The sequence below is a fragment of the Chiloscyllium punctatum genome, chromosome 30, assembly GCF_047496795.1.
Source record: "Chiloscyllium punctatum isolate Juve2018m chromosome 30, sChiPun1.3, whole genome shotgun sequence".
NCBI classification, from domain to species: Eukaryota; Metazoa; Chordata; class Chondrichthyes; order Orectolobiformes; family Hemiscylliidae; genus Chiloscyllium; species Chiloscyllium punctatum.
The window spans coordinates 5,708,376-5,731,238 of NC_092768.1; the positions used below are offsets into that span (position 1 = coordinate 5,708,376).

Genomic DNA, 22,863 nt, shown 5'->3' on the forward strand with positions numbered 1-22,863 from the left:
GTGTTTGATGGGGACAGTGTAGAGGAAGCTTTACTCTGTATCTAACCCCGTGCTGTCCCTGTTCCTGTCCCTGGGAGTGTTTGATGGGGTCAGTGTAGAGAGAGCTTTACTCTGTATCTAACCCCGTGCTGTCCCTGCCCTGGGAGTGTTTGATGGGGACAGTGTAGAGAGACCTTTACTCTGTATCTAATCCTGTACTGTCCCTGTCCTAGAAGTGCATGTGGAGGGAGAGGTTTACCCTGTATTTAACCCCGTGATGTCCCTGGGAACAGTTCAGCTGGGCATGTGCAGGGGATCTGCCCCCTCGCTTGAATGTAAACAGTCTTTACTTTGAAGAGGATCTGGGCAGTTCCCCCTCACATTACGGCCAATATGTTATCCCCAGCCGACGTCCTGTTTGTGGGAATTGGCTGTGCACAAACCTGTGCAAGTCTTACTCCAAGTGTGGTTGAGGAAGGGTGCTATACAGATGCAAACCTTGATTTTCCCCATGGTGTAATCAGCAGTAGAATGGAGAGCAGTTAGCAACAGGGAATAACAGGTAAAATGTTTGTGATTATATCTGTTGAGTGATTCACCACACATTCTAAGTGGAATGGGACAAGTTTCACAAAACAGACTGCCATCATTTATTGCTGATTGCTATAGCCCTCGGCCAGACTGGGGAAGGGAGCTGTATCAGACGACATTTGGGTGCCTGACTTGTTTGTGTTTTTTGATGACTCTTGGCGTTTGACCATTTTCTTTGGGAGGTAATTAGATGGGATGGTCTCATTTCTCTTCTCAGTTTTTAAAGGAATTTCAGAGGTTGACTTCAAATCAGGAATGGGTTGCGAGGATTCTCCAGTGTTCTCAATCCAGCTGGAGACTTGCATGCTCCTGGGTAGATAAAATCCCTCCCGTGTGGAAACAGGCCCCTTATCGCCCAACAAGTCCACACGTACCCTCTGAAGAGTAACCCGCTCAGACTCATTTCCCTCCCCCAATATCTTATATTTAACCCTGACTAATGCAGCTAACCTATACATCCATGAACACTATGGGCTGGTTAGCACGGCCAACTCACCCTAACCTGCACATCTTTGAATTGTGGGAGGAAACTGGAGCACCCGGAGGAAACCCACGCAGACACGGGGCGAATGTGCAAACTCCACACAGACAGTCGCCCGAGGCTGGAATCGAACCTGGGACCCTGGTGCTGTGAGGCAGCAGGGCTAACCACTGAGCCACTCGGTACGAGTTGACAAGGGGAGGGGTTGGGATTTTAGCTGTCTCCTGATGGTTGGGATGAGGAGACTTGCTTATTTGATATTGACCTCAGTGCAATGTCAGGCTGCAGTGGCTGAAACCACAGACTAGCACCCACCCCAAGGCTCCCTCACTCGGCAAGTTCAAATCGAATTGGCGCTACATCCACCCGAGGTGTTTGTGCATTATATTTACTTTAATCTTCCATGGGATGTGGGCGAGGCCAGAGTTTGTGGCCCGGACCACTTACAGAGATCCCTTAACATTGCTGTGGGTCTGGAGTCACGTTTTACTCAGAGTGAGAGAGGACAACGTTGAAGGGTCATGGGGAGCAGGCAGGAAGGTGGAGCTGAGGCTGAGATAAGATCAGCTGTGATACTATCGAGCAGGCACGAGGGGCTGAATGGCCGACTTCGCCTCGTTCTCATGTTCTTACCCATTTGTCAAGCAGACTGAGTTCTTTGTTTGGACATTCCCTCGTTTCGGGATCAGGTGACGGATGGTAAGTTCAGATTCCAGAATTTGTTGATTTGAATTTAAATCCCACTCGGTGCCCTGCTGGGATTTGAACCGGTGTCTACAGAGCATTAGCCTGTCCTCTGGGCACTGCTCTGGCATCATGGTCTTCCTACTTGGCCAGAGATTCTAATGGATCTGCTGGGTGGAAGAGGCCTGGAGTAGAGATGCAACATCCTGAGTCCTCGAACTAGGGGTCATAGTTTACAAATAAGGGGCGGCTCATTTCAAACAGAGATGGGGAAGACTTTATTTTTCATGTTTTCAGAATTCCCTCCCTCAAAAGGTAGAGTTCTCCATTACCAAGGGGATATACCTCTTTAAGCCAGTCCCCACCTGCTATAGTTCTGACGCGGCTTCCTCTCGCAAAGTGTTCTTCGTTCCTTTTCGCTCTGACATAATTCCTCTCTGCTTCCCCCACTCCCACCTCTTCTAGATAACGGCCCACCCCACCACCTGCCAAAGACTATGGAGGGTGGGCCTGTGGGGAAAAGTTCAAAGGTCAAAAGAAGCAGCCCCTGGGCATCAGCGAGCAAGCCGAGAGGACGGGCGAGCCGCGCCGGTGCCAAGGCACATCTGTGGGAGGGTCAGGATGTGTTGGCCCGTTGGACTGATGGCTTGCTCTACCTGGGAAACATCCGAAAGGTGAGCGCAGTTTGGCTGTGCTGGTGTTGGGTGGGGTGAGTTGGGGTACTAATTTCTGATCTGAGTCAGGTTTGATTCCGACAGCCCTGGAAGTGTCCAGTCTCTGGGTTTTGTCAGCTAAAATCAAGCCTTGATTACTCTGAGCTGAACGCCAGCTAACGGCCTTCAGTGTTAACTCTAACCTGTCACAAATCCCACAGTGTAAGCGTTGGGTTCCAACGACGCTGCGGGGTTGACCTTGCACCTGCTGTTTGACGCACGCTGGATTAGGTCACAGTTACAGAGAGACTCTCTGACTTCATGATTTTTTTTTTTGTTAAACATCGCAAAAGAATCCAAAGCCCATGTGTCACTGTTTTGAAGTCCAAACTCAAAAGAACAACCGTGACGTTACATCACTCAACTTCCATCACACTATTGGGAAAAGATTGAATGGGTCATAGAGTCAGACAGAAGGGAAAGAGACTCTTCGGTAGAACCCGTCCGCACTAGTCAGGCATCCCAATCTGACCTCGTCCCATTTGCCAGCTTTAGGCGGCAAGATGTGAGCGGAAATTAGGCCATTCAGCCTATCGAGTCTGCTCCACCATTCACTCAAGTCTCTCAACGTCAATCGCCTGCCTTCTCCTCATAAACTGTGATCTCCTTTACAACCAATCACCTATCTACCTCTGTCTTAAATGTACTCAAGGACCTGGCCTCCACAGCCTTCTGAGGCAATGAATTCCATAGATTCCCCACTCTCTGGCTGAGGTTTCTCCTTCTCTCCATTCGAAAGGGTCTTCTCTTTACTCTAAGGCTGTGCCCTCAGGTCATAGTCTCTCTTTCTCAATATCCACTCTACCCAGGCCATTCAGGATTCTGTAAGTTTCAATTCGATTTCCCCCCCCCTCATCCTTCAAACTCCATTGAGTATAGACCCAGAATCCTTCAAATGTTAAGCCTTTCATTCCTGGATTCATTCCTGTGAACGTCCTTTGGACCTGATTCAAGGCCAGGATATCTTCCTTGAGATGTGGGGCCCAAAATTGCTCCCAATACTCTAAATGTGGTCTGACCAGAGCCTTGTAGAGAGCCTCAGAAGTACATCTCTGCTTTTATATTCAAGTCCTCACAAAATAAATGCCAACATTGTGCATGCCTTCCTAACTACTGACTCAACCTACAAGTTAACCTTGAGAGGATCCTGGACTAGAACTCCCAATTCCCTTTGCACTTCAGAGTTCTGAATTTTCTCCCCATTGAGAAAATAGTCTATGCCTCTATTCTTCCTACCAAAGTGCATGACCTCCCACTTTCCCACATTATATTCCATCTAGCCCTTCTTTACCCACTCTCCTAACCTGTCCACATCCTTCTGCAGCCTCCCTGCCTCCTCAATGCTACCTGTCTCTCCACTTACCTTTGTGTCATCTGCAAACTTAGCCAGAACGCCCTCAGTTCCTTCATCTAGATCACTAATGTGTGAAGTGAAAAGTTGTGGTCCCAGCACCAGTCCTTGTGGAACACCACTTGTCACCAGCTGCCATCCTGAGAGGGACTCTTCTCTGCTTTCTGCCAGACAGCCAAGCTTCTATCCATGCTAGTATCTTACCTCTGACACCATGGGCCCTTATCTTACCCAGCAGCCTCCTGCGCGGCATCTCATCAAAGGCTTTCTGGAGGAAGGCCTATGTCTTGTAAGGATTGGAAAATGATCTTCAGAGCCCTCTCTATATCCTCGCTGGCCTCCTTTAACAACCAGGAATACAATTCATCCGACTCTGGTGATTTATTCACCTTCAAAGAAGCCATTCCATCCAATAATTCCCTTGTTGTAATGCTTACTTTCCATCTGATATTCACATTAATCTCTTTGACCCCCTCCGTTGTGAAGGCAGGGACAAAGTATTCATTAAGAACCTTGCTCACATTCTCCACACGTATGTACAACTTTTATGAGATGTGGCTAGCGCTGGCTGGCCCAGTGTTCCCTCATTGCCCCTTGAGAAAGTGGCGGTGAGTTTCCTTCACAAGCTGTTGAAGTCCATTTCTGGTAGACCCACAATTCTGTTCTGGAGAGGGTTGTTCATGATGGCTTTATGGCCTTCCTTCCCTGAGCGAGGGAAGGTGGGAATCGATGGATTGCAATAATGGACGGGGATCAAATGCATTTCTTTAGTCCACACGTATCTTCTGCTTCTCCTTCCCTTGTGTGTGGAAAGTGGAACTTTGTAAGGGAGTAGCTCATGCTGACATTGTTCGGTTTGTGAATCGTACCTTTTAGCCCCTCTCTCACTTTCTCTTTCTCCCTGGCTGTTTTAGGTGGACCGGTGGAAGCATATCTGTCTTGTTAGGTTCGAGGACAACTCCGAGTTCTGGGTCATGTGGAAAGACATCTATCCCTGTGAGTATCTGAGTGACTGACATCCAGCTGTTGGTCAGCTCTCCTGCTTTTGGCTGACAGTGACACACTTTGAGTAAAATGCAGACGCCTTACCAATTGAATTGACCAAACAGACTGTGGATATTACCGGAGAGAGAGAGAGAGAGAGAGAGAGATGGAGAAAGAGCCACGTAGCTGATTTTGGCTTTTTTTTTGTCTTTCCCTCATCAGGACAAATGCAAGAGGGGGGGGGGGAGGGGCGGGGGGGGGGGGGGGGAGGGGCGGGGGGGGGGGGGGAGGGGCGGGGGGGGGGGGGGGAGGGGCGGGGGGGGGAAAAGGCCTCTGGTTGGTGAATCAATGCTGATAGACTGAGGTTGTGTCATAGCGAAGAAACACAGGACTGGAGGCACCTCTGTCTGGCCCCCTTTCATCCTTCACTGCTCCAGTGACCAACAACTCCAGCCCGTCCAACCTTTCCTCCAAGCCTCCAGCCCTGGCATCATTCTGGTAAATCCCCTCTGTAATGTAGTCACGCCCTTCCCATAACATGGTAACCAGACGGGCATGCAATACTCGAGTTGTTGTGGCCCGGCTAGTGTTTTGTGCAGTTCCACCTGAACCTTCACACTGTTGTGTTCCAAGTCGCTGTGGTTCGGTGAAAATTGGTGTTCTCGCAATCGTCCTGATGATTGGCAGCTGCAAATCTTGGTCAACAAGTTCCCTCTCTCTCTCCAGTAACACTGGAGCTCTATACTACCAAGTGGTCTTTGTTAAAGACTGGAAAAAGCGTGAAATTGGCTCAGCGAGATAGTGTCTTTTGATGTACGGTCAAAATCAGCTTTACTTTACATATGATGTTTTATCAAAATCCCATCACTGTTAAAGATCTCATGATACATCCATTCCTGACTCCTTTGAAAACAGTCCTTCACATAACCAGTTGAAGTTGTTTACATGAGAGCTATTTTTGTCAAATGAGAATTCTTACTAAACTATTGACGAGTCCTTGGGGGTGAAGGCTTTAATTAACTCTTGTCTGTCTGCACACTAGTTAATGGAGTTTTCATGCCTATCTTTACTACACAGAGTGGTGATGTTACCACATAATTACTCTGGGGCTGATGTGATTCCTGTTAGTGGAAAAGCTCCAAAACAGAAGCCAGTTTCATTGGTAATCCTTAACGGCACAGGGAGTCCAGCATCAATGTTATCACAGTTATAATACCGTCTGCTATATACACGCTCCCATATTATATCACTATTATAATGCCGTCTGCTATACACACTCTCCCTCGTTATTTCATTCTGGTATAATGCCGTCTGCTATACACACTCTCCCTCCTTATATCACTGTTATAATGCCGTCTGCTATACACACTCTCCCTCCTTATATCACTGTTATAATGCCGTCTGCTATACACACTCTCCCTCCTTATATCACTGTTATAATGCAGTTTGCTATACACACTCTCCCTCCTTATATCACTGTTATAATGCCGTCTGCTATACACACTCTCCCTCCTTATATCACTGTTATAATGCAGTCTGCTATACACACTCTCCCTCATTATATCACTGTTATAATGCAGTCTGCTATACACACACTCCCTCATTATATCACTGTTATAATGCCGTCTGCTATACACACTCTCCCTCCTTATATCACTGTTATAATGCCGTCTGCTATATACACACTCCCTCCTTATATCACTGTTATAATGCAGTCTGCTATACACACTCTCCCTCATTATATCACTGTTATAATGCAGTCTGCTATACACACTCCCCCTCATTATATCACTGTTATAATGCCGTCTGCTATACACACTCTCCCTCCTTATATCACTGTTATAATGCAGTCTGCTATACACACTCTCCCTCCTTATATCACTGTTATAATGCCGTCTGCTATACACACACCCCCTCCTTATATCACTGTTATAATGCCGTCTGCTATACACACACTCCCTCCTTATATCACTGTTATAATGCAGTCTGCTATACACACACCCCCTCCTTATATCACTGTTATAATGCCGTCTGCTATACACACTCTCCCTCCTTATATCACTGTTATAATGCCGTCTGCTATACACACTCTCCCTCCTTATATCACTGTTATAATGCAGTCTGCTATACACACACCCCCTCCTTATATCACTGTTATAATGCCGTCTGCTATACACACACTCCCCCCTTATATCACTGTTATAATGCCGTCTGCTATACACACTCTCCCTCCTTATATCACTGTTATAATGCAGTCTGCTATACACACTCTCCCCCCTTATATCACTGTTATAATGCCGTCTGCTATACACACACCCCCTCCTTATATCACTGTTATAATGCCGTCTGCTATACACACACTCCCCCCTTATATCACTGTTATAATGCCGTCTGCTATACACACTCTCCCTCCTTATATCACTGTTATAATGCAGTCTGCTATACACACTCTCCCTCATTATATCACTGTTATAATGCCGTCTGCTATACACACTCTCCCTCCTTATATCACTGTTATAATGCCGTCTGCTATACACACTCTCCCTCCTTATATCACTGTTATAATGCAGTCTGCTATACACACACTCCCTCCTTATATCACTGTGATAATGCCGTCTGCTATACACACTCTCCCTCCTTATATCACTGTTATAATGCCGTCTGCTATACACACTCTCCCTCCTTATATCACTGTTATAATGCAGTCTGCTATACACACTCTCCCTCCTTATATCACTGTTATAATGCCGTCTGCTATACACACTCTCCCTCCTTATATCACTGTTATAATGCCGTCTGCTATACACACTCTCCCTCCTTATATCACTGTTATAATGCAGTCTGCTATACACACACCCCCTCCTTATATCACTGTTATAATGCCGTCTGCTATACACACTCTCCCTCCTTATATCACTGTTATAATGCAGTCTGCTATACACACTCTCCCTCCTTATATCACTGTTATAATGCAGTCTGCTATACACACTCTCCCTCCTTATATCACTGTTATAATGCCGTCTGCTATACACACTCTCCCTCCTTATATCACTGTTATAATGCAGTCTGCTATACACACTCTCCCTCCTTATATCACTGTTATAATGCCGTCTGCTATACACACGCCCCCTCATTATATCACTGTTATAATGCCGTCTGCTATACACACTCTCCCTCCTTATATCACTGTTATAATGCCGTCTGCTATACACACACCCCCTCCTTATATCACTGTTATAATGCCGTCTGCTATACACACTCTCCCTCCTTATATCACTGTTATAATGCAGTCTGCTATACACACTCTCCCTCCTTATATCACTGTTATAATGCAGTCTGCTATACACACACTCCCTCCTTATATCACTGTTATAATGCAGTCTGCTATACACACTCTCCCTCATTATATCACTGTTATAATGCAGTCTGCTATACACACACTCCCTCCTTATATCACTGTTATAATGCCGTCTGCTGTACACACACTCTCCCTCATTATATCACTGTTATAATGCCGTCTGCTATACACACTCTCCCTCATTATATCACTGTTATAATGCCGTCTGCTATACACACTCTCCCTCATTATATCACTGTTATAATGCCGTCTGCTATACACACTCTCCCTCCTTATATCACTGTTATAATGCAGTCTGCTATACACACTCTCCCTCATTATATCACTGTTATAATGCAGTCTGCTATACACACACTCCCTCCTTATATCACTGTTATAATGCCGTCTGCTGTACACACACTCTCCCTCATTATATCACTGTTATAATGCCGTCTGCTATACACACTCTCCCTCATTATATCACTGTTATAATGCCGTCTGCTATACACACTCTCCCTCCTTATATCACTGTTATAATGCAGTCTGCTATACACACTCTCCCTCATTATATCACTGTTATAATGCCGTCTGCTATACACACTCTCCCCCCTTATATCACTGTTATAATGCCGTCTGCTGTACACACACTCCCTCCTTATATCACTGTTATAATGCCGTCTGCTATACACACTCTCCCTCATTATATCACTGTTATAATGCCGTCTGCTATACACACTCTCCCTCCTTATATCACTGTTATAATGCCGTCTGCTGTACACACACTCTCCCTCATTATATCACTGTTATAATGCCGTCTGCTATACACACTCTCCCTCCTTATATCACTGTTATAATGCCGTCTGCTGTACACACACTCTCCCTCATTATATCACTGTTATAATGCAGTCTGCTATACACACTCCCCCTCCTTATATCACTGTTATAATGCCGTCTGCTATACACACACTCCCTCCTTATATCACTGTTATAATGCCGTCTGCTATACACACTCTCCCCCCTTATATCACTGTTATAATGCCGTCTGCTATACACACACTCCCCCCTTATATCAGTGTTATAATGCCGTCTGCTATACACACTCTCCCCCCTTATATCACTGTTATAATGCCGTCTGCTGTACACACACTCCCTCCTTATATCACTGTTATAATGCCGTCTGCTATACACACTCTCCCCCCTTATATCACTGTTATAATGCCGTCTGCTATACACACTCTCCCCCCTTATATCACTGTTATAATGCCGTCTGCTATGCACACACTCCCCCCTTATATCACTGTTATAATGCCGTCTGCTATACACACACTCCCTCATTATATCACTGTTATAATGCAGTCTGCTATACACACTCTCCCTCATTATATCACTGTTATAATGCAGTCTGCTATACACACTCTCCCTCATTATATCACTGTTATAATGCCGTCTGCTATACACACTCTCCCTCATTATATCACTGTTATAATGCCGTCTGCTATACACACTCTCCCTCATTATATCACTGTTATAATGCCGTCTGCTATACACACTCTCCCTCATTATATCACTGTTATAATGCCGTCTGCTATACACACTCTCCCTCATTATATCACTGTTATAATGCCGTCTGCTATACACACACTCCCCCCTTATATCACTGTTATAATGCCCTCTGCTATACACACACTCCCTCCTTATATCACTGTTATAATGCCGTCTGCTATACACACACTCCCTCATTATATCACTGTTATAATGCCGTCTGCTATACACACACTCCCTCCTTATATCACTGTTATAATGCAGTCTGCTATACACTCTCTCCCTCATTATATCACTGTCATAATGCCGTCTGCTATACACACTCTCCCTCCTTATATCACTGTTATAATGCCGTCTGCTTTTCACACTCTCCCTCATTATATCACTGTTATAATGCCGTCTGCTATACACACTCTCCCTCCTTATATCACTGTTATAATGCCGTCTGCTATACACACACTCCCTCCTTATATCACTGTTATAATGCCGTCTGCTATACACACTCTCCCTCCTTATATCACTGTTATAATGCAGTCTGCTATACACACTCTCCCTCCTTATATCACTGTTATAATGCAGTCTGCTATACACACTCTCCCTCATTATATCACTGTTATAATGCCGTCTGCTATACACACACTCCCTCATTATATCACTGTTATAATGCCGTCTGCTGTACACACACTCCCTCCTTATATCACTGTTATAATGCCGTCTGCTATACACACTCTCCCCCCTTATATCACTGTTATAATGCCGTCTGCTGTACACACACTCCCTCCTTATATCACTGTTATAATGCCGTCTGCTATACACACTCTCCCTCATTATATCACTGTTATAATGCCGTCTGCTATACACACTCTCCCTCCTTATATCACTGTTATAATGCCGTCTGCTGTACACACACTCTCCCTCATTATATCACTGTTATAATGCCGTCTGCTATACACACTCTCCCTCCTTATATCACTGTTATAATGCCGTCTGCTGTACACACACTCTCCCTCATTATATCACTGTTATAATGCAGTCTGCTATACACACTCCCCCTCCTTATATCACTGTTATAATGCCGTCTGCTATACACACACTCCCTCCTTATATCACTGTTATAATGCCGTCTGCTATACACACTCTCCCCCCTTATATCACTGTTATAATGCCGTCTGCTATACACACACTCCCCCCTTATATCAGTGTTATAATGCCGTCTGCTATACACACTCTCCCCCCTTATATCACTGTTATAATGCCGTCTGCTGTACACACACTCCCTCCTTATATCACTGTTATAATGCCGTCTGCTATACACACTCTCCCCCCTTATATCACTGTTATAATGCCGTCTGCTATACACACTCTCCCCCCTTATATCACTGTTATAATGCCGTCTGCTATGCACACACTCCCCCCTTATATCACTGTTATAATGCCGTCTGCTATACACACACTCCCTCATTATATCACTGTTATAATGCAGTCTGCTATACACACTCTCCCTCATTATATCACTGTTATAATGCAGTCTGCTATACACACTCTCCCTCATTATATCACTGTTATAATGCCGTCTGCTATACACACTCTCCCTCATTATATCACTGTTATAATGCCGTCTGCTATACACACTCTCCCTCATTATATCACTGTTATAATGCCGTCTGCTATACACACTCTCCCTCATTATATCACTGTTATAATGCCGTCTGCTATACACACTCTCCCTCATTATATCACTGTTATAATGCCGTCTGCTATACACACACTCCCCCCTTATATCACTGTTATAATGCCCTCTGCTATACACACACTCCCTCCTTATATCACTGTTATAATGCCGTCTGCTATACACACACTCCCTCATTATATCACTGTTATAATGCCGTCTGCTATACACACACTCCCTCCTTATATCACTGTTATAATGCAGTCTGCTATACACTCTCTCCCTCATTATATCACTGTCATAATGCCGTCTGCTATACACACTCTCCCTCCTTATATCACTGTTATAATGCAGTCTGCTATATACACTCTCCCTCCTTATATCACTGTTATAATGCAGTCTGCTATACACACTCTCCCTCCTTATATCACTGTTATAATGCAGTCTGCTATACACACACTCCCTCATTATATCACTGTTATAATGCAGTCTGTTATACACACTCTCCCTCCTTATATCACTGTTATAATGCAGTCTGCTATACACACTCTCCCTCATTATATCACTGTTATAATGCAGTCTGCTATACACACTCTCCCTCCTTATATCACTGTTATAATGCAGTCTGCTATACACACTCTCCCTCCTTATATCACTGTTATAATGCAGTCTGCTATACACACACTCCCTCATTATATCACTGTTATAATGCAGTCTGTTATACACACTCTCCCTCATTATATCACTGTTATAATGCAGTCTGCTATACACACACTCCCTCATTATATCACTGTTATAATGCCGTCTGCTATACACACACTCCCTCCTTATATCACTGTTATAATGCCGTCTGCTATACACACTCTCCCTCCTTATATCACTGTTATAATGCCGTCTGCTATACACACTCTCCCCCCTTATATCACTGTTATAATGCCGTCTGCTATACACACACTCCCTCCTTATATCACTGTTATAATGCCGTCTGCTATACACACTCTCCCCCCTTATATCACTGTTATAATGCCGTCTGCTATACACACACTCCCCCCTTATATCACTGTTATAATGCCGTCTGCTATACACACTCTCCCTCCTTATATCACTGTTATAATGCCGTCTGCTATACACACACTCCCTCATTATATCACTGTTATAATGCAGTCTGCTATACACACTCTCCCTCATTATATCACTGTTATAATGCAGTCTGCTATACACACACTCCCTCCTTATATCACTGTTATAATGCCGTCTGCTGTACACACACTCTCCCTCATTATATCACTGTTATAATGCCGTCTGCTATACACACTCTCCCTCATTATATCACTGTTATAATGCCGTCTGCTATACACACTCTCCCTCCTTATATCACTGTTATAATGCCGTCTGCTATACACACTCTCCCTCATTATATCACTGTTATAATGCCGTCTGCTATACACACTCTCCCTCATTATATCACTGTTATAATGCCGTCTGCTATACACACTCTCCCTCCTTATATCACTGTTATAATGCAGTCTGCTATACACACTCTCCCTCATTATATCACTGTTATAATGCAGTCTGCTATACACACACTCCCTCCTTATATCACTGTTATAATGCCGTCTGCTGTACACACACTCTCCCTCATTATATCACTGTTATAATGCCGTCTGCTATATACACACTCCCTCATTATATCACTGTTATAATGCCGTCTGCTATACACACTCTCCCTCCTTATATCACTGTTATAATGCAGTCTGCTATACACACACTCCCTCCTTATATCACTGTTATAATGCCGTCTGCTATACACACTCTCCCTCCTTATATCACTGTTATAATGCCGTCTGCTATACACACTCTCCCCCCTTATATCACTGTTATAATGCCGTCTGCTATACACACACTCCCTCCTTATATCACTGTTATAATGCCGTCTGCTATACACACTCTCCCCCCTTATATCACTGTTATAATGCCGTCTGCTATACACACACTCCCCCCTTATATCACTGTTATAATGCCGTCTGCTATACACACTCTCCCCCCTTATATCACTGTTATAATGCCGTCTGCTATACACACACCCCCTCCTTATATCACTGTTATAATGCCGTCTGCTATACACACTCTCCCCCCTTATATCACTGTTATAATGCCGTCTGCTGTACACACACTCCCTCCTTATATCACTGTTATAATGCCGTCTGCTATACACACTCTCCCCCCTTATATCACTGTTATAATGCCGTCTGCTGTACACACACTCCCTCCTTATATCACTGTTATAATGCCGTCTGCTATACACACTCTCCCTCATTATATCACTGTTATAATGCCGTCTGCTATACACACTCTCCCTCCTTATATCACTGTTATAATGCCGTCTGCTGTACACACACTCTCCCTCATTATATCACTGTTATAATGCCGTCTGCTATACACACTCTCCCTCCTTATATCACTGTTATAATGCCGTCTGCTGTACACACACTCTCCCTCATTATATCACTGTTATAATGCAGTCTGCTATACACACTCCCCCTCCTTATATCACTGTTATAATGCCGTCTGCTATACACACACTCCCTCCTTATATCACTGTTATAATGCCGTCTGCTATACACACTCTCCCCCCTTATATCACTGTTATAATGCCGTCTGCTATACACACACTCCCCCCTTATATCAGTGTTATAATGCCGTCTGCTATACACACTCTCCCCCCTTATATCACTGTTATAATGCCGTCTGCTGTACACACACTCCCTCCTTATATCACTGTTATAATGCCGTCTGCTATACACACTCTCCCCCCTTATATCACTGTTATAATGCCGTCTGCTATACACACTCTCCCCCCTTATATCACTGTTATAATGCCGTCTGCTATGCACACACTCCCCCCCTTATATCACTGTTATAATGCCGTCTGCTATACACACACTCCCTCATTATATCACTGTTATAATGCAGTCTGCTATACACACTCTCCCTCATTATATCACTGTTATAATGCAGTCTGCTATACACACTCTCCCTCATTATATCACTGTTATAATGCCGTCTGCTATACACACTCTCCCTCATTATATCACTGTTATAATGCCGTCTGCTATACACACTCTCCCTCATTATATCACTGTTATAATGCCGTCTGCTATACACACTCTCCCTCATTATATCACTGTTATAATGCCGTCTGCTATACACACTCTCCCTCATTATATCACTGTTATAATGCCGTCTGCTATACACACACTCCCCCCTTATATCACTGTTATAATGCCCTCTGCTATACACACACTCCCTCCTTATATCACTGTTATAATGCCGTCTGCTATACACACACTCCCTCATTATATCACTGTTATAATGCCGTCTGCTATACACACACTCCTCCTTATATCACTGTTATAATGCAGTCTGCTATACACTCTCTCCCTCATTATATCACTGTCATAATGCCGTCTGCTATACACACTCTCCCTCCTTATATCACTGTTATAATGCCGTCTGCTTTTCACACTCTCCCTCATTATATCACTGTTATAATGCCGTCTGCTATACACACTCTCCCTCCTTATATCACTGTTATAATGCCGTCTGCTATACACACACTCCCTCCTTATATCACTGTTATAATGCCGTCTGCTATACACACTCTCCCTCCTTATATCACTGTTATAATGCAGTCTGCTATATACACTCTCCCTCCTTATATCACTGTTATAATGCAGTCTGCTATACACACTCTCCCTCCTTATATCACTGTTATAATGCAGTCTGCTATACACACACTCCCTCATTATATCACTGTTATAATGCAGTCTGTTATACACACTCTCCCTCCTTATATCACTGTTATAATGCAGTCTGCTATACACACTCTCCCTCATTATATCACTGTTATAATGCAGTCTGCTATACACACTCTCCCTCCTTATATCACTGTTATAATGCAGTCTGCTATACACACTCTCCCTCCTTATATCACTGTTATAATGCAGTCTGCTATACACACACTCCCTCATTATATCACTGTTATAATGCAGTCTGTTATACACACTCTCCCTCATTATATCACTGTTATAATGCAGTCTGCTATACACACACTCCCTCATTATATCACTGTTATAATGCCGTCTGCTATACACACTCTCCCTCATTATATCACTCTGTTATAATGCTGTCTACTATACACACACCCTCACTATACAATCCCCATTACAATGCAGTATCACGCTCTCATGATATCACTTGGTTATAATGCAGTATTATATACACCCATGCATCCTCACTATGCACTCCCTGTTATAGTGCAATCTGCTATACACATTCTGCCTCACTATATAATCCCTATCATAATGCAGTCTACCTTATTAAATGCACTATACAATTCCCATTATAACATAGTCTGTTACACACACACACACACACAATACAACTCCTCTTATAATGCGGTCTGTATACACACACACACTATACAACTCCTTTTTTTTATTTCTTTAAACACCCGGGTGGCCAGTGACAAGCAGTGCCCTTCACAAAGCAACAACTTTTTTTATATATAACCCCCACACTCCCGCCTAACTGCGGTAATGCTTATTTTTTTCCCCAGCACCCATGGTGTGTGTGTGCAGGTGTGAGACTCAGTGAGAGACACAAGGTGCATGAATCTTTATTCAATTTCCACCACCAGGAAGATAGGAAAAACACCCGAGTGGTCAGTGACAAGCACTGCCCTTCAAACCAAAAGGGCAATGCTGTGTGATCAAAACAGTGAAGGGGAAGGTAGGGACTAAATCAAAATAGAGTTGGAGGGGGAAATAATGCACTCCACTCCCTGCGGCGCCCACCTCTCCCTGAACGACTCCAGGGTGTTGGTGGACACCGCGTGCTCCTTCTCCAAGGACACCCGGGCTCTAACGTAACCCCGGAAGAGGGGCAGGCAGTCGGCCCTAATGACCCCCTCCACGGCCTGCTGCCTCGACCTGTTGATGGCCAGTTTGGCCAGGCCCAGGACCAGACCCACGAGGAGGTCCTCGGACCTGCCCTCCCTCCTCCATACCGGGTGCCCGAAGATCAGGAGCGTGGGACTGAAGTGCAACCAAAAGCAGAGGAGGAGGTTTTTAAGAAAACCAAAAAGGGAGTGCAAACGCCCACACCCAATATATACATGGTCCACGGACTCCACAGCGCCACAGAACAAGCAGTTGGGCTGGGAGTCGGTGAACCACCGCAATCTGTGGTTGCAGGGGACTGCTGTGTGCAGCACCCTCCACCCCAGATCCCCGAGAGAAAGGGGGAGGACTCCCGCGTAGAGAGCCCTCCACTGGGGATCCCCACCGCCCGGTGGCAAATGGGCACGCCAAGGCGTGTCCGGATGGTGGGTGAGGGAGAAGAGGTGGACGGTGTGCAGCAGCAGTCGATACAGGGCCCACCTTTTTACCCCCTGAAAGAAACAAAATTAAAATTCCGGAGGCGGCTCAGGTTGTGGGGCACAGGCTCCCGCGGGAAGTACGGGACCTTGGGGCCAATGTGAAATTCCGTCCGGGCCGGGGTGAGCGCGGACGGGATCCCACCGCACACCTGAGCGTCCTCCAACCGGTGCACTACGTCGGGTCCGAGCACCGCCGTTTTAAGGCGTCGGATGGCGGTGGCCACATACCGGACGTCTACCGCTGCCCTGCTAGCTATGTCCTGTCCAGCCCAGCCCAGGCCCCTAGCATTCAGCATGTCCCTGACCTGGGTCACCCTCACCGCCACGGCCCTCCCCTCCGACAGCCACTCGAACCCGCGAGTACGGAGGTGCGGATTCCTGAGCAACGGCTCCCTGACGACAGCCGCTACTCCAGCCGGAGGGTAGGCGCGACGCGATTCGACCATGTTCCAGACAGTGATCAGGTGCTGGTAAAAGACAGGCAGCACCTTGAGGGCGACCTCCAAACCGTCACGGTCGACGAACAAGAGCTGCGTGTCGTAGTTGAGGTTACGCACCTGGCGGAAAGATTACGTCGCCAGGGCAACAACTCCTCTAATAATGCGGTCTGTGTGTGTGTGTGTATATATATATACACACAACACACTATACAGCCCATTTTAACACAGCCTGTTGTACACACATCCCTACCCTCTCTATACAATGCCTGTTCATACCGCAGTATATACAATCCCTGTTATAACACAGCCTATTTTACATGCAAACAAACCCTCACTGTACAATTTCTGTTTTAACGTGGTCTGTTTTACACGCGCGTGAGCACACACACACCGTATACAACCCCTGTTATAATGTAGTCTGTTATGCGCACACGCCCTCACTATGCGGTTCCCAGTATAATGCAGTCTGTTTGATGCATTCTTGCGCGCGCGCACACACACCCCCTCACTGTACAATCCCATGGATTTTTAATGTTGGGTCCTGCCCTTATTTTGACCCGTCTGTTATGGTTGCCATGTCTTATTCTGAGCCAGCTCTCTGTGCCGACAGCTCACTAACCCATCTTTACTCTGTGTGATCGATACCCGCCGAGCTTGCCTTTCTGTGCGGTGACCCGGTGCCGCTGCCCAGTGCCAGCACCAGCTTGCCTGCGCACTCGCTTGCCCTCGTGGTGTGACACTCTGTCTGTTTGGTTCCAGCTGCGATCCCTGGGACTGAGCACATCTGCTGCCTGTGTAAGGATGACACGACCGGCCCAGGCAACAAGGTGGTAAACTGTGCAAAGTGTAAGCAAGGTGAGGGGATGGGGGGGGGTGTGGGGATGGGGGGGGGGGGTGGGAATAGGGGTGGGTGGGAGGGGGGGGAATGGGGTGGAGGGGACGGGTGGGAATGGGGAGGATGGGGGGGGATGGGGGATGGGTGGGAATGGAGGGAGGGGATGGGAGGAATGGGTGGGAATGAGGGGAGGAGATGGGGGAGGGGATGGGGGGGAATGGAGGGGGGTGGGAGGGGTGGGAATGGGGGGAGGGGAGGGGGTGGAAATGAGGGGAGGGGGTGGGAATGGGGGGGAGGGGAGGGCTGGGAATGGGGGGGAGGGGAGGGGTGGGAATGGTGGGAGGGGGGGTGGGATAGGGGGGAATGGGGGGGAGGGGTGGGATGGGGTGGAATGGGGGGGGAGGGGAGGGGAGGCGTGGGGTGGGGTGGAATGGGGGGGTGGGGTGGAATAGGGGGGGAGGGGAGGGGTGGGGTGGGGTGGAATGGGGGGAGGGGAGGGGTGGGGTGGGGTGGAATGGGGGGGAGGGGAGGGGTGGGGTGGGGTGGAATGGGGGGGAGGGGAGGGGTGGGGTGGGGTGGAATGTGGGGGGAGGGGAGGGGTGGGGTGGAATGGGAGGGGAGGGTGGGGTGGGGTGGAATGGGGGGGAGGGGAGGGGTGGGGTGGGGTGGAATGTGGGGGGAGGGGAGGGGTGGGGTGGAATGGGAGGGGAGGGGTGGGGTGGGGTGGAATGGGGGGGTGGGGTGGGGTGGAATGGGGGGGAGGGGAGGGGTGGAATGGGGGGGGGGAGGGGAGGGGTGGGGTGGGGTGGAATGGGGGGGGGAGGGGAGGGGTGGGGTGGGTGGAATGGGGGGGGAGGGGAGGGGTGGGGTGGAATGGGGGGGGAGGGGAGGGGTGGGGTGGAATGGGGGGGGAGGGGTGGGGTGGGGTGGAATGGGGGGGGAGGGGAGGGGTGGGGTGGAATGGGGGGGGAGGGGAGGGGTGGGGTGGAATGGGGGGGGAGGGGAGGGGTGGGGTGGAATGGGGGGGGGAGGGGAGGGGTGGGGTGGGGTGGAATGGGGGGGGAGGGGAGGGGTGGAATGGGGTGGGGTGGAATGGGGGGGAGGGGAGGGGTGGAATGGGGGGGGGGAGGGGTGGGGAGGGGTGGAATGGGGGGGGAGGGGAGGGGTGGAATGGGGGGGGGAGGGGTGGGGAGGGGTGGAATGGGGGGGAGGGGAGGGGTGGAATGGGGTGGGGTGGAATTGGGGGGGAGGGGAGGGGTGGAATGGGGGGGGGAGGGGTGGGGAGGGGTGGAATGGGGGGGGGAGGGGTGGGGTGGGGTGGAATGGGGGGGAGGGGAGGGGTGGGGTGGGTGGAATGGGGGGGGAGGGGAGGGGTGGAATGGGGGGGGGAGGGGTGGGGAGGGGTGGAATGGGGGGGGGAGGGGTGGGGTGGGGTGGAATGGGGGGGAGGGGAGGGGTGGGGTGGGGTGGAATGGGGGGGGAGGGGAGGGGTGGAATGGGGGGGGAGGGGAGGGGTGGAATGGGGGGGGAGGGGAGGGGTGGAATGGGGGGGGGAGGGGAGGGGTGGAATGGGGGGGGGAGGGGTGGGGTGGAATGGGGGGGGAGGGGAGGGGTGGAATGGGGGGGGAGGGGAGGGGTGGAATGGGGGGGGAGGGGAGGGGTGGAATGGGGGGGGAGGGGAGGGGTGGGGTGGGGTGGAATGGGGGGGGAGGGGTGGGGTGGAATGGGGGGGGAGGGGAGGGGTGGAATGGGGGGGAGGGGTGGGGTGGGGTGGAATGGGGGGGAGGGGAGGGGTGGAATGGGGGGGGGGGGGAGGGGTGGGGTGGGGTGGAATGGGGGGGGAGGGGAGGGGTGGAATGGGGGGGGAGGGGTGGGGTGGGGGGGGGAGGGGAGGGGTGGGGTGGGGTGGGGTGGAATGGGGGGGGAGGGGTGGGTTGGAATGGGGGGGGAGGGGTGGGGTGGAATGGGGGGGGGAGGGGAGGGGTGGGGTGGAATGGGGGGGGAGGGGTGGGGTGGAATGGGGGGGGAGGGGTGGGGTGGAATGGGGGGGGAGGGGAGGGGTGGGGTGGGGTGGAATGGGGGGGGGGAGGGGAGGGGTGGAATGGGGGGGAGGGGAGGGGTGGAATGGGGGGGGGGAGGGGAGGGGTGGAATGGGGGGGGGAGGGGAGGGGTGGAATGGGGGGGAGGGGAGGGGTGGGGTGGGGTGGAATGGGGGGGGGGAGGGGTGGGGTGGGGTGGAATGGGGGGGAGGGGAGGGGTGGGGTGGGAGGGGTGGAATGGGGGGGGAGGGGTGGGGTGGGGTGGGAGGGGTGGGGTGGAATGGGGGGGGAGGGGTGGGGTGGGGTGGAATGGGGGGGAGGGGTGGGGTGGGGTGGAATGGGGGGGGAGGGGTGGGGTGGGGTGGAATGGGGGGGAGGGGTGGGGTGGGGTGGAATGGGGGGGGAGGGGAGGGGTGGGGTGGGAGGGGTGGGGTGGGGGGGAGGGGAGGGGTGGGGTGGGAGGGGTGGGGTGGGGGGGGGGGGGAGGGGTGGGGTGGGAGGGGTGGGGTGGGGGGGAGGGGAGGGGTGGGGTGGGGTGGAATGGGGGGGGAGGGGTGGGGTGGGAGGGGTGGGGTGGGGTGGGGGGGGAGGGGAGGGGTGGGGTGGGGTGGAATGGGGGGGGAGGGGAGGGGTGGAATGGGGGGGGGAGGGGAGGGGTGGAATGGGGGGGGAGGGGAGGGGTGGGGTGTGGTGGAATGGGGGAGGGGAGGGGAGGGGTGGGGTGGGGTGGAATGGGGGAGGGGAGGGGAGGGGTGGGGTGGGGTGGGAATGGGGGGAGGGGAGGGGAGGGGTGGGGTGGGGTGGGAATGGCAGGAGGGGAGGAGGGTTGGTGGGATGGGGGAATCCCTTTTAAAGTGGACAAACTCTGCTTTTTTAAAATCCCTACAGTGTGGAAGCAGGCCATTCAACCCATTGAGTCCACACTGACCCTCCAAAGAGCATCCCACCCTAAAAAGGAAAGAGCCTTGCATTTATGTAGCACCCTTCACGGCGCGTCACCGCCAGGGGAGTGTTTCTCTGGTTTGAGTGGCCGATTCCACGTGAGGAGCATGGCCGCACGGTGAGCTCCCACAAACAGGGGTGGCAGAAACTCAACACAATGTGAACCACCATCTCTCTGTCCTGGCAGGGTATCATCAGGAGTGCCACGCCCCCAAGATTGAGCCTGATGAGCAAATCCTGCCCGCTTGGATTTGCCGCTCTTGTATCTTTGCCGTAGCCACCAAGGTAAGAGCAGCACCGCTCCGAGGTTTCGGTAACACCGGACAGGGTCTGGGATATTGTCAGGAACAGGACGGTGGGGTGGGGGTGGGGGTGGGGGTGGGGATGGGGCTTTATACATTGCAATGGCCATTTCCTGCCCAAAATATATACTGATACACACAGGTGAGTATGCAGCGATACAGGCACTCGCGTACACACCGGGATATGGGCGCATGCACAAATACAGGCGTGCGCACAGAAACAGGCACATGTGTGCACACAGATATACTGTAGCACACAGATACAAATACACCGAGATACAGGCACGCACACACAGTGTTATGGGCACAGATACCAGCACGTGCATACACACCGAGATCCACGTGCATGCACAGTGATACAGGCACAGTGATACGGGCGTGCACACACGTACAGGCAAACGTGCGCACGGAGATACAGGCATGCGCACAGATGCAGGCACATGCATACACACACAAATATAAACACACACATACCCCGAGATACGGACGCGCACACAATGATACGGGTGCTTGCATATGCGCACAGAGAAACAGGCGTGCCCCCAGTGTTACGGGCTCTCACATATGCACACAGATACAAACACACACACGCACACACAGGTACAGGTGCTTGCGCAGTGATACTGGCACTCATGTACACACACAGATACAAGCGAGCACACAGATATAGGCAAACATGTATACACTGAGATACAAGTGCACACACAGGGATGCAGGCACTCACGTACACGCATACCACTACAGGCACACTTGTATACACACACACACACCGATACAGGCACACTTGTATACACACACACAGATACAGGCACACTTGTATACACACACACAGATACAGGCACACTTGTATACACACACACACACACACACACACACACACCGATACAGGCACACTTGTATACACAAATGCACACGATACAGGCACACTTGTATACACACACAGATACACTCGCAGGCGCACGCAGGCACTTGCAGATATGGGTGCACTTGGGCACAGGCAGACACAATCGCACACAGATGTGCATGCAGACACATGCACGCACACTCGAAGGGTCAGGCGGCAATGTCTTTAGATATCCACATGATAGCAGGGAGGTGGTAGCATCCAACGGGCTTGTCGGATTGGGAAGTTGAGCGCGCGCACGGTCTGGGGTAATCCTGTGACATACTGGGAGTTGTTTGAAAGCGCTTAACGTGTACTCGATGTTCCTGTCAGAAAGGAGGTGCCTTAAAGAAGGGGCCTTATGCCAAAGCAATGCAGGCCATGAAGCGAGTGCTTCCTTACCAACTCCGGACCCTCGAGTGGGACTCCCAGCACCTTGCCAACCAGCAGCAATGTTACTGTTACTGCGGAGGCCCCGGAGAGTAAGTGTTTCACCTTCATCCTCCTGTCCTCTGATCAGGGTCACATTGCCACTCTCCGATACAAAGGTCACTGGCCCCCCACCCCGGCACCTTCCCTGGCTCCCCGGTTCCTGTACGGTGCCAGTGTTGGGTCCCTCTTCACGGTTACTCTCCGGGATGGCTACCAGCT

At 49.8% G+C, this 22,863-nt stretch overlaps 1 protein-coding gene across 4 annotated transcripts in view; it reads left to right on the forward strand.

The window, feature by feature from the left end:
• LOC140455146 (PHD finger protein 1-like) overlaps positions 1-22,863 on the forward strand; it is a 78,128-nt gene that overhangs the window by 12,277 nt on the left and 42,988 nt on the right. For all 4 annotated transcript variants that reach the window (XM_072549828.1, XM_072549826.1, XM_072549825.1 and 1 more), the window contains 5 exons: positions 2,201-2,409; positions 4,714-4,795; positions 17,971-18,066; positions 21,215-21,312; positions 22,546-22,694. In XM_072549828.1, coding sequence (XP_072405929.1) covers positions 2,233-2,409; positions 4,714-4,795; positions 17,971-18,066; positions 21,215-21,312; positions 22,546-22,694 — 602 coding nt within the window. In that variant the 5' untranslated portion in view covers positions 2,201-2,232. The remainder of the gene's footprint in view (positions 1-2,200; positions 2,410-4,713; positions 4,796-17,970; positions 18,067-21,214; positions 21,313-22,545; positions 22,695-22,863) is intronic.